We start from the raw sequence: 12,277 nt of genomic DNA on the forward strand, positions 1-12,277 counted from the left end.
TAGCTTGAATTGATTATACATTGGCAATATCTACGGGAATGGGCCGGTCTTCATCCTTTAGACTAGTGGTGTGTGCAGAGATCTCCATTTTGCATATAAAGTGGTGCTGCTTGGTTTAATAATGTCATATGATGCTTGGACACTAGCAGCACGTGATGGCCTTTGGGGTTGGACATTAGAAGTACGGCTTGGTGATTTAAAGCTTGGGAACTGTAGCCATCAGTGACTCCTTTTAAGTCAATTAAGTATGTTTTTCTGAAATGTTATTATTCTGCAGGATTATGAACTGCAGCTGGCGTCATACACCTCAGGACTGGAAACTCTACTGAACATACCTATCAAGAGAACCATCGTTCAGTCTCCTTCTGGGATGATTCTGCAAGAGGTAGATATGTCATTACCCATCTCTTAGAGCTCGCCCCTCCCTCTGCATCTTCTCTTTTCCCTGTCTTCCCTACCCTCCCTGAATTCATCTCTTGCTATAGGGTATCCATTCAAAAAGGTTTAATAGGTTATCCTCTGTCTAGGATAAGTCATCAGCATAATGCATTTTAGGGAATGATCAGTGAGAAGTCTGGGTCTGTTGCTCATACGTTAGAATCTTTGCAGAAACTGGGCTTAAATTCTGGGTTTAGTGAGGGGGACATTTAAAGAGTGGAAAATATCCAGTCGATTTCTAAAACACAACTTCATCTCAAAGGTGTCAGAGAACATCACCCATCAGGCGGTTTAGGGGGAACACCCTGGAGTGATGAGGATGAACTGTAAGGTTTTTGGCCCTTTGTTTTATTGTACTTTATTCTTTTATTGGGTTTTGGAATTAGCACAGGTGAAAGAAGGGAATTCACTCTTTAAAATATAATTTCACTATTGGATTGTTTTAGGAAACAGAATTGGTCAGCTTGCATAGGACTTCTTTTGAACGCAGTGCCTTTGATTTTTTCCTTGCACTTCTTTTCTCCAAGGCTGCAGATATGCATGCTCGGTACATCGAACTTCTTACAAGGTCTGGAGACTATTACAGATTCTTAAGTGAGATGCTGAAGAGTTTGGAAGATCTGAAGGTAATTTACTTTATTTCCTTGGAGGATCAAAAAAGAAAATAGAATGGAACTTAATTATTACTGCCTCGTTATAGCATGAATTTGGACATACTCATTGGTAAAACTGTATTTCCCCAAACAGTTAGTATGATATAGTTTATTCATAAATCAGGTGTCAGTCCTATTCTCCAGTACACTGCTCAGAATGCACTCAGGTAGTATTTTCAAAATTATAGCTATTTTACCTTGCCATAACCCCCAGTAATTTCATTTAATGTTTGGTCAAGGAATTTGCTTGCTTTCTCTCTTTGTGTTAAATTAAGAAGAACATCCAGGACTAGCTGGATTTGAATTTTCCATGTCGAGTGATTGTTTAATTTACTCCTCATTTCTAATATTCGAATTGAGTTTATATGGAAACTTACTTGATACCTGGAAATAAAGGAAACATAATTTAGGAAATCATAAGCTTTTGGTCTTAGAAGAAATTCCCTCACGCACAGATGAGGAAGCTGAAACTCAGAGAGGGTAGATCCCTTACTAAGATCACGCAAGCAGTTGATGGAAGAATTACGACAAGAATACAGATGTCCTGAGTTTTCTGTCTAGTAGCTTTTGCCTTGTATCAGTGTCTACATGTGTGCTCGTGTGTGCGTGCTTGTGTGTGTGTGTGCAGGTGTGTAACAGGAAATGAGAAAGCACGTTGGTCTGGGGGGGAGGAAGTACCACTTTCTTATGATGTGAGGCGTCTTTCTTTCAACACGCTCTTCTGATTTCCCTTCCACAGCTGAAAAATACCAAGATTGAAGTTTTGGAAGAGGAGCTCAGGCTGGCCCGAGACGCCAACTCTGAAAACTGCAGTAAGAACAAATTCCTGGATCAGAACCTGCAGAAGTACCAGGTGGAGTGTTCCCAGTTCAAAGCAAAGCTCGTGAGCCTGGAGGAGCTGAAGAGACAGGCTGAGCTGGATGGCAAGTCAGCCAAGCAAAATCTAGACAAGTGCTACAGCCAAATCAAAGAGCTCAATGACAAGATCACCCGGCTGACTTACGAGATTGAGCATGAAAAGCGAAGCAGGAAAACCATGGAAGACAGGTTTGATCAACAGAAGAACGACTATGAGCAGCTGCAGAAAGCGAGGCAGAGCGAGAAGGAGAGCCTGGGCTGGCAGAAAATAGAGTCTGAGAAAGCCGTCAAGGAGAAGGAGTTCGAGATAGAGAGGTTGAGGGTTCTTCTGCAGGAGGAGGGTACCCGGAAGAGAGAATATGAAAATGAGCTGGCAAAGGTAAGAAACCACTATAATGAGGAGATGAGTAATTTAAGGAACAAGTATGAAACAGAGATTAACATCACAAAGACTACCATCAAGGAGATATCCATGCAAAAAGAGGATGATTCCAAAAACTTCCGAAACAAGCTCGATCGATTCTCCAAGGAGAATCGAGATCTGAAGGATGAGATTGTCCGGCTCACCGACAGCATCCTGCAGACCACGGAGCAGCGGAGGCGGGCAGAAGAGGATGCCCTGCAGCAGAAGGCCTGTGGCTCCGAGATTCTGCAGGAGAAGCAGCATCTGGAAATGGAGCTGAAGCAGGTCATCCAGCAGCGCTCCGAGGACAGCGCCAGGCACAAGCAGTCCCTGGAGGAGGCTGCCAAGACCATCCAGGGCAAAAACAAGGAGATCGAAAGACTCAAAGCTGAGTTTCAGGAGGAGGCCAAGCACCGCCGGGAATATGAGAATGAACTGGCTAAGGTAAGGAACAATTACGATGAGGAAATCATTAGCTTAAAGAACCAATTCGAGACGGAGATCAACATCACCAAGACGACCATCCACCAGCTCACCCTGCAGAAGGAGGAGGACACCAGCGGCTACCGAGCCCAGATAGACAACCTCACCAGGGAAAACCGGAGCCTCTCGGAAGAAGTAACAAAGCTGAAGAACGCTCTAGCCCAGACCACGGAGAACCTCAGGAGGGTCGAAGAGAACGTCCAGCAGCAAAAGGCCGCGGGCTCGGAGATGTCGCAGCGGAAACAGCAGCTGGAGGTGGAGCTGAAGCAGGTCACGCAGGTGCGGATGGAAGAGAGCACACGGTACCGGCAGTCTCTGGATGATGCCGCCAAGACGATCCAGGATAAAAACAAGGAGATAGAGAGGCTAAAGCAGCTGACAGAGACGGAAGCAAAGCAGCGGAAGTGTCTGGAGGACGAGAAGGCCAAGTGGCAGAGGGCACAGTGCGAGCTGCAGAAGGCCTACAGCAGTGCCACGGAGACGGTCAGCAAACTGAAGGCGCAGGAACAGGAGCTGATATGCCTGAGGACGGACTACGAGCGGGTGTCCCAGGAGAGGGCCGTCAGGGACCAGGACATCGCCCGCTGCCAGAGCTCCCTGAAGGAGCTGCAGCTGCAGAAGCAGAAGGCGGAGGAGGAGCTGGTGTGGCTGAAGCGGGCGGCCTCCGAGGACTCCTGCAGGAGGAAGAAGCTAGAGGAGGAGCTGGAGACCCTGCGGGGCTCCCTGAAGGAGCAGGCGGTCCAGGTCACCAGCCTGACCCAGCAGCTGGAGCAGGCGTCCGTCGTCAAACAGAGGAGCGAGGACGAGCTGCGGCAGCAGCGGGACGCGCTGGACGGCCACCTGCGGGAGAAGCAGAGGACCCAGGACGAGCTGCGCAGGCTGGCCTCCCAGGTCGAGGCCCTGCAGCAGCAGCTGCTGCAGGAGCGGGAGAACGCCAGGCAGGCGCAGGTGCGGAGCGAGCACTTCCAGAAGGCCGTGGAGGACAAGAGCAGGAGCCTGAACGAGAGCAGGCTTGAAATCGAGAGGCTGCAGTCGCTGACCGAGAACCTCACGAAGGAGCACCTGCTGCTCGAGGGGGAACTGCGGAACCTCCGGCTGGAGTACGATGACCTCCAGCAGGGCCGCAGCGAGGCTGAGCACGACAAAAACGCCACCATCTCGGAGCTCCGGAGCCAGCTGCAGATCAGCAACACCCGGACCCTGGAGCTGCAGGGCCTGATTAATGATTTACAGAGAGAGAGGGAAAATTTGAGACAGGAAATTGAGAAATTCCAAAAGCAGGCATTAGAGGTATTCACAAATATTTGATCGCCGCTTCACTTCCTCTCAACTAATTCCCTCCACAGTCCTCCCAGCTGGGCTGTGCTCTTGCTGCTGGGCTGGATGCTTGCATACATCTCGCTTTTCTTCTTGATGCTGTGCTGCTGTCTGTCCTAATCCAGACGCTGCTTCAGGGTAATTTCAGTGCTGTTTGCCCTTCTCTTCTACTCCCACAGCGAGTGCCCATCCCTGTGTAACCCGCACTTGACTCTGCTTTTCCAACTTTGGCTGGGGTGTAACATCTGAGCTCACCTCCTCTCAGTGTTCCACTCTGTTTTCTAGAAGGTGGCTCTTTGTGAGCTGTGACATAACGTTTGTAATTGAAGTTTTCCTAAATAAAAGACACGTTAAATGGGTTTTCTGTGCAGTTCTAAAATCACTTTCTTGCTTGCTTATGTGATTTTTCTGCATGCGTTATTCTCTGCTCTTTTCGTCGTGGCCCTAATATGTTTCTTTTTGTTTGACTTTTCTTCTTTAAATCCCTAATTAAAACACTTAACCTCTTTAACTTCTAATACGTTTGACTTCTGTAGACAATATTTGTGTGGGGCTGGGTGAGGGGTGTGTGTATGTCCGTAGATTTGTATTGCTTTATTAAACACGTGGGTATAGCTGTAACAGGTGAAATGTAGGTACAGCAGGTGGGATAACCTGGAATAAAACTCCCCATATCTGTTCAAACCATAATTACTATTAAGAGTAAAGCCAGGTCTACAACCGCTCCTATTTCCTTCTGTGGAAAAATATAGAAAGTACAGAAGCCATTTATCAGAGTGGCAACACGTATCTACAGAATTTGTTTCAGGAACTTGTAAGATAACAAAATTAACAGTATACTCAAGGAAAAGAAAAGGACCGATAAGTAAATATACTTTTTAAAAAGATACAGGAAAAGACGTTAAATGATAATGGTCCTGTGATATGATCACATCATTATTTTTTCCCATTTCTTTCTTTTTTTTTTTTTGCATTCTAGGCATCTAATAGGATTCAGGAATCCAAGAATCAGTGCTCTCAGGTGGTGCAGGAGAGAGAGAGCCTCCTGGTGAAAATCAAAGTTCTGGAGCAAGACAAGGCCAGGCTGCAGAGGCTGGAGGATGAGCTGAATCGCGCCAAAGTGACCCTCGAGGCAGAAAGCAGGGTGAAACAGCGCCTGGAGTGTGAGAAACAGCAGATCCAGAATGACCTGAACCAGTGGAAAACGCAGTGTTCCCGCAAAGAGGAGACCGTTAGGAAGATAGAGTCCGAAAGAGAAAAGAGCGAAAGGGAGAAGAATTGCCTCAGGAGTGAGATTGAAAGACTCCAGGCGGAGATCAGGAGGGTCGAGGAGAGGTGCCAGCAGAAGCTGGAGGATTCCAGCAGGGAGACCCAGTCCCATCTGGAGACAGAGCGCTCCCGGCTTCAGAGGGAAATCGACAAACTCAAGCAGCGCCCGTATGGGTCCCACCGCGAGACCCAGACTGAGTACGAGTGGTCCGTTGACTCCTCGAAGCTGGTGTTTGACGGACTGAGGAAGAAGGTGACGGCCTTGCAGCTGTACGAGTGCCAGCTGATTGACAAAACAACCCTGGACAAGCTGCTGAAGGGGAAAAAGTCAATGGAGGAAGTTTCTTCTGAGATCCAGCCTTTCCTTCGGGCAGCAGGCGCCATCGCTGGAGTCTCCGCTTCCCCTAAGGAGAAACACTCTTTGGTAGAGGCCAAGAGAAAGAAATTGATCACCCCAGAATCCACAGTCATGCTTCTGGAGGCCCAGGCAGCCACTGGTGGTATAATTGATCCCCACAGGAACGAGAAGCTGACTGTTGACAGCGCCATAGCTCGGGACCTCATCGACTTCGATGACCGCCAGCAGATATACACAGCAGAGAAAGCCGTCACTGGGTTTGATGACCCATTTTCAGGCAAGACGGTATCTGTGTTCGAAGCCGTCAAGAAAAATTTGATTGATCGGGAAATCGGAATGCGTCTGCTGGAAGCCCAGATTGCTTCAGGGGGTGTGGTGGACCCTGTGAACAGCGTCTTTTTGCCGAAAGATGTAGCCTTGGCTCGTGGGCTGATTGACAGAGATCTGTACCGGTCCCTGAACAATCCCCGAGACAGTCAGAAGAACTTCATGGATCCGGTCACCAACAAGAAGGTCAGTTACACGCAGCTGAGGGAAAGGTGCAGAATCGAACCGCACACCGGTCTGCTGCTGCTGTCAGTACAGAAGAGAAGTATGTCCTTCCAGGGAATCAGACAACCCGTGCCCATCTCCGAGCTGGTTGATTCCGGTATATTGAGACCATCCACTGTCAATGAACTGGAATCAGGTCAGATTTCTTATGATGAGGTTGGTGAGAGAATTAAGGATTTCCTTCAGGGTTCAAGCTGCATCGCAGGCATCTACAGTGAGACCACAAAACAGAAGCTTGGCATTTACGAGGCCATGAAAATCGGCTTGGTCCGCCCTGGTACTGCCCTGGAGCTCCTGGAAGCGCAAGCAGCTACTGGCTTCATGGTGGATCCTGTTAGCAACTTGAGGTTACCGGTGGAGGAAGCCTACAAGAGAGGTCTGGTGGGCATCGAGTTCAAGGAGAAACTCCTGTCTGCGGAACGAGCTGTCACCGGCTACAACGACCCCGAAACGGGAAACACCATCTCCTTGTTCCAAGCCATGAACAAGGAACTCATCGAAAAGGGCCATGGCATTCGCTTGTTGGAAGCACAGATTGCGACCGGGGGGATCATTGACCCGAAGGAAAGCCACCGCCTGCCCGTTGACATTGCGTACAAGAGGGGTTACTTCAATCAGGAGCTCAATGAGATTCTCTCGGATCCAAGTGATGATACAAAAGGATTCTTTGACCCAAACACTGAAGAAAACCTTACGTATCTGCAGCTGAAAGAAAGGTGCATTAAGGATGAGGAAACGGGGCTGTGTCTTCTGCCCCTGAAAGAGAAGAAGAAACAGGTGCAGACATCCCAAAAGAATACCCTCAGGAAGCGCAGAGTGGTCATAGTTGACCCGGAAACCAACAAGGAGATGTCTGTCCAGGAGGCCTACAAGAAGGGCCTCATAGATTACGAAACCTTCAAAGAACTGTGTGAGCAGGAGTGCGAGTGGGAAGAAATAACCATCACTGGATCGGACGGCTCCACCCGGGTGGTCCTGGTAGACAGGAAGACGGGCAGTCAGTATGATGTTCAAGATGCGATTGACAGGGGCCTCATTGACAGGAAGTTCTTTGACCAGTACAAGTCCGGCAGCCTCAGCCTCACTCAGTTTGCTGATATGATCTCCTTGAGGAATGGTGTCGGCACCGGCAGTGGCACCGGGAGTGGCGTCAGCGATGATGTCTTCAGCGGCTCGCGACATGAGTCCTTAAGCAAGATTTCCACCGTATCCAGCGTCAGGAATTTAACCATAAAGAGCAGGTCTCTGTCCGAACCCCTGGAAGAATCAAGCCCCATCGCAGCCATCTTCGACACGGAAACCCTGGAGAAGATCTCCGTTACGGAAGGGATAGAGCGGGGCATTGTTGACAGCATCACTGGGCAGAGGCTGCTGGAGGCTCAGGCCTGCACAGGCGGCATCATCCACCCAACCACTGGGCAGAAGCTGCCCCTCCAGGATGCCGTCTCCCAGGGCCTGATCGACCAGGATATGGCCACCAGGCTGAAACCTGCTCAGAAAGCCTTCCTCGGCTTTGAAGGAGTGAAGGGAAAGAAAAAGATGTCGGCGGCAGAGGCAGTGAAAGAAAAGTGGCTCCCCTATGAGGCCGGCCAGCGCTTCCTGGAGTTCCAGTTCCTCACGGGGGGCCTGATTGACCCCGAGGTGCAAGGGAGGATAAGCATGGAAGAAGCCATCAGAAAGGGGTACATCGACGGCCGGGCAGCGCAGAGGCTGCAAGACCCCAGCAGCTACGGCAAGATCCTGACCTGCCCCAAAACCAAGTTGAAAATATCCTATAAGGATGCCATGAATCGCTCCATGGTGGAAGACATCACCGGCCTGCACCTTCTGGAGGCCGCCTCGGTCTCCTCCAAGGGCCTGCCCAGCCCTTATAACATGTCTTCTGCCCCAGGCTCCCGCTCCGGCTCCCGCTCTGGCTCCCGCTCCGGTTCCCGCAGTGGGTCCCGGAGAGGAAGCTTCGACGCAACGGGGAATTCTTCCTACACCTACTCCTACTCCATTAGCAACAGCTCTGTTGGGCACTAGTAGTCGGTTGGAAATGGTTGCTAGACCTTGGCTTTCATTTATATGAATTTTCACTTTACTAAATAATAGAAAAAGAAAACCTTGTGCTTGTAGGATAGTGATAGAACTTTCTAGGTTTAAGAAAACGTAGCCATGGGGGGAATCAAATGGTAAAGGCTGTTCTGGCTTTTTGTCTTCTTAGCTTACCTGAACCAATGTCATACACTGGATGTAGCGTATAGGAAGTAGTAATCAGTTGTAAGGAAAACACAAATTGAATCTAGAGTTTGTCTCTTCTCTTCTGTCTTTAGATTTTTGAGTGATGCTTCTTGAACTTCTTATGGCCTATAATCCAGATTTCTGTTCTTGGAGATAAAAATTAAATTGACCTTGTAGTCATCAGTCTGCGTCTCATCTAAATATTTCCATTTTCTATATGAGGAGAAAATTACCCTATCCCCCCGCTCCCCCCCAACACAAAAAGAATCCCCCTCAAACCCAAGCATTTGGGAATGCGTCTCCTTGGATTGCATGACCCATATACTCTTAAGTGTACCTGTTTGGTTTGGTATTAATTTGACTGTATGTGCATATGATAGTAGCAATCTTTGCTGTTCTTTAGCCAAAGTTTTCTGTTTATTTTGCTTGTCATTTTCTATGTACTTTCAAAGGTGTCTTTATGAAGTTTGCTATTCTGGCAATAAAGTTTTAGACGTTTGAAGTTTTTGCGTTTTGATTTAATAATATGTTCATACACACAAGGGCATTTAGCAGAAGCTTTTTATTGTAAAATGTGTCTGAAACTGTTTACTAAACATCTACTAAGAAAGACCGTTAAAAAACTGTTCCAGTTCTGAATTCTTGTTGGAAGTTGGTCTTCTGAAGGTAGTTTTTTCAACATTTATGTACCAGGTAGAGTCCTTGAAAGAAGCCTGTGTAAGGAGGCCAGGCAAGAGGTCAATACCCACTTCTGGCTTATTCTGGACAGTGAATAGCATAGGGAGAAGTCACTGTCATACCCTTTAAAAAACATGAAGTGGCTAAGATTCCATTTTGCGTAGCCTTAAACTACATGGTTGCATTTTTGTCCCCAAAGAGGAGGGAATTGACCTTGAATCTATGAAACTGATTCCTGAAGAGTTCTTGGTTCTCTGTTGAAGGACAACGAAATATAAGCCTATTCTTTGGATCAAAGAAAACTTTTGAAATTAGGACATTTGTTATTAAATTAATAATACTTTACTGAATGCCTGGTATGTCTAGTATTGGGCTGGGTACAGTGAGGCTTCAGTAGAGTTTATAAGACCCTGACTTCAAGGCACGTACAGTCTGGATGGGTACAGAAGACACATGTAAAACAGTGAGTGGGACAACTTTCATATATCAGAAGCATATATTAATACAATCAGACACATTTGATGGTACAGTAGAAACTAGGAAGACAAATGAATTGCTAATTGTGTAGAACAAAAACGATCATACTCTAGATAATCCTTAACTTATTGGTGGGGGGGGGCTTTTGGTACTTAGGGTGAAAACAGCACTCGTTTCTTCCTTACCTCGCCTCTCTTTTTCTTCCTCTTGGCCCCCTCCCAACTTGGAGGATTTGTTATTAATTTCATTCACTGAATATTGAGTTCTGTGTGCCACACATGGTCCAGGAGCTGTGGATCTAATGGGAGAAGTACCTGGTACAAAAATAGCCCTTGTAGTTTAAAAGGAAGGAAAGTGCGTGGGGAATGCTATGTTGAAGGAAGTGAAGGAGGATCCTTACACCAGAGCTGGGGGGCTGCATTAGCTCGGGCTGCTGTGACGAGATGGCACAGACCCGGTGGCTTAAACAAACATTGATTTTCTTATAGTTCTGGAGGTCAGAAGTCCAAGGTCAAGGTAGATGCCACCAGGGTTGATTTCTGGTGGAGCTCTCTTCCGGGCTAACAGGCAGTGAAGGAGCTCTGGCATCTCTGCCTCAACTTAGAAGGACACTAGTTCTGTCACATGAGGGCCCCACCCTTATGACCTCATTTAACCTTAATTACCTCTCCAAATATAGTCACATTGGGGGTTTGGACTTTGAATTTTGGAGGGGACAGAATTCAGCCCAGAATGGAGGCCTAACCTAGCACGGGGGTCAGGAGACCTCTTTAGGAAAGTGGTGATTGGACAGATGAACATGAATCAATGGAAAGGAGTTCTCAGGTTGGTATGGTACAACCCAAGCTGCTGCCAGAGTTGTCATTAAGCTGTGAGATGAGAGAGCTGGATCCTGGAGAGAGGGCATACTTGACCTGGGCTGAGTTTTGATCTGGTTCACGTATACTGTACATCCACAGAAAAGGGAACTGTATCTGTAAATTTTCAACAACAGTCATCACTTCACACCCAAAAATAGACTCACATTTTCCAGGAGGCTTGGCAAACTATGTAATTGCAAACAAAAAGTAAGGATGCTGTGGGCAGACTATGAATAGACTGCTTCTCGCCACACATCCACTTGTAGCTACTGGCCTGTTTCCATATTATCACCTTTGTGTGTGTGTGTGTGTGTGTGTGTGTGTGTGTGTGTGTGTGTGTGAGAACTGTGCTATTTGCCTTTGAGAATAGTTGTTCACAAAAGTATACTCCACTGTATACTGCCTGATGGAAGCAAGTGAAAAGGAAAGCAAAGATTTGGCATCAGGCTTGAAAAAAAAAAACAACAACATAAGAGGGATTAGATTCTGGTAGTTAAAACCATTTGGGGAAACCAAGAGGGCTGGTTCCAGGTCTTGGGTAGGAAATGTACAGAGTAAACTTGGGTTAATCAAAGCAGGGAGGTACTTGAGGACTAACAGGGATGTGTCAAAGAGACACAGGTGGTTATAGTGGTTTCCACTGGTCAAACTTGGGACCATTTGAGCATCAACAAGAATTATGATGGTTAAAAAAAAAAATTAAGTCCAAGATACAGGATGGAAATGGACATTGATTATTAATGGGCTGAATCCATATCACAAATACTCATAGTCTTTGGTAAATGCCTCTTGCATTGTTCACTTGGTGTTGACAGCATCATTATGGCTATGTCAAATACCAATGATCTTACTATTCAGAAGAAGTCCATGGAACCATGGAAAAATTTTTATTATTGATTTGATCCAATTCAATTTTCTCAAAAATATCAGTATTTTGTATTCACTTTATAATTTCTGCAAACACATTTTCTGCTTATAAAACAAGAATTATGATTGTAATGGAGTATGTAATAACGAATTTAAAAACCTTTAATAATGATTTTTATAAAACCAAACCGTGATTCCATAGTGAAACAAACAATAGAAAAAGGCGTGGTAAGAATGGCAGCTAATAAACGTGGGAGCATGACAGTTACAGAATCATCGGGTACGTAATCAGTAATGTAATCACAGATTCAGTGAAGGATTGTGTGAGTTTGCTGGGAACAGGACGTTCACATGGCCTCAAAGTAGCATCCCTCAGATTACTTACCAAATACCAAGAGGAAAATGTACAGTTACAATGGAGCCATGCAGTCACTGTCTTTACGGAGTGATCAAATTTAGCATTACTGACAGCAGGAGAATCTAAGATATGTGTCCTCTATGAGGTGTGATAAAGAGGTACACACGTCTTGCAAAAAAATGCTTACACTGAATCTAGTCGTAAGGGGAAGATCTAACAAGTCCAGAAGGAGGAACATTCTACCAGACAACTGGCGGGGAGTCGGGACAAAATTCAATGACAAGTTACAGAGGAGAGTGGAGGAGACTGTTCTGCATTAAAAGAGCCGATTATAGCTCATGGGTTGAAAAAAATAATAAGACGGCTATCAAAGGAATTTCGGGGGCAGCTCGGGAAATTTGAATACGAATTATGTTAGATGATACTATGAAATCATTAATTTTCTAGGTTTGATCATATATTGTGCTTATGTCGGGCTATGTC

The 12,277-nt window shown here is 46.5% G+C and overlaps 1 protein-coding gene across 2 annotated transcripts in view; it reads left to right on the forward strand.

Moving 5' to 3' along the window:
- DSP (desmoplakin) overlaps positions 1 to 9,056 on the forward strand; it is a 42,054-nt gene extending 32,998 nt beyond the window's left edge. The window contains exons 21-24 of one of the 2 annotated variants that reach the window (XM_007466387.1): positions 278 to 385; positions 966 to 1,064; positions 1,831 to 2,328; positions 5,132 to 8,356. In XM_007466387.1, the coding sequence (XP_007466449.1) occupies positions 278 to 385; positions 966 to 1,064; positions 1,831 to 2,328; positions 5,132 to 8,356 (3,930 nt within the window). Of the gene's footprint in view, positions 1 to 277; positions 386 to 965; positions 1,065 to 1,830; positions 4,126 to 5,131 lie in introns of both variants that reach the window. The other variant, XM_007466386.1, reaches the window with a different exon arrangement.
- The last annotated feature ends 3,221 nt before the right edge of the window (positions 9,057 to 12,277 follow it).

Source organism: Lipotes vexillifer, unplaced genomic scaffold (genome assembly GCF_000442215.2).
Source record: "Lipotes vexillifer unplaced genomic scaffold, Lipotes_vexillifer_v1.1 scaffold444, whole genome shotgun sequence".
Classification (NCBI taxonomy): Eukaryota; Metazoa; Chordata; class Mammalia; order Artiodactyla; family Lipotidae; genus Lipotes; species Lipotes vexillifer.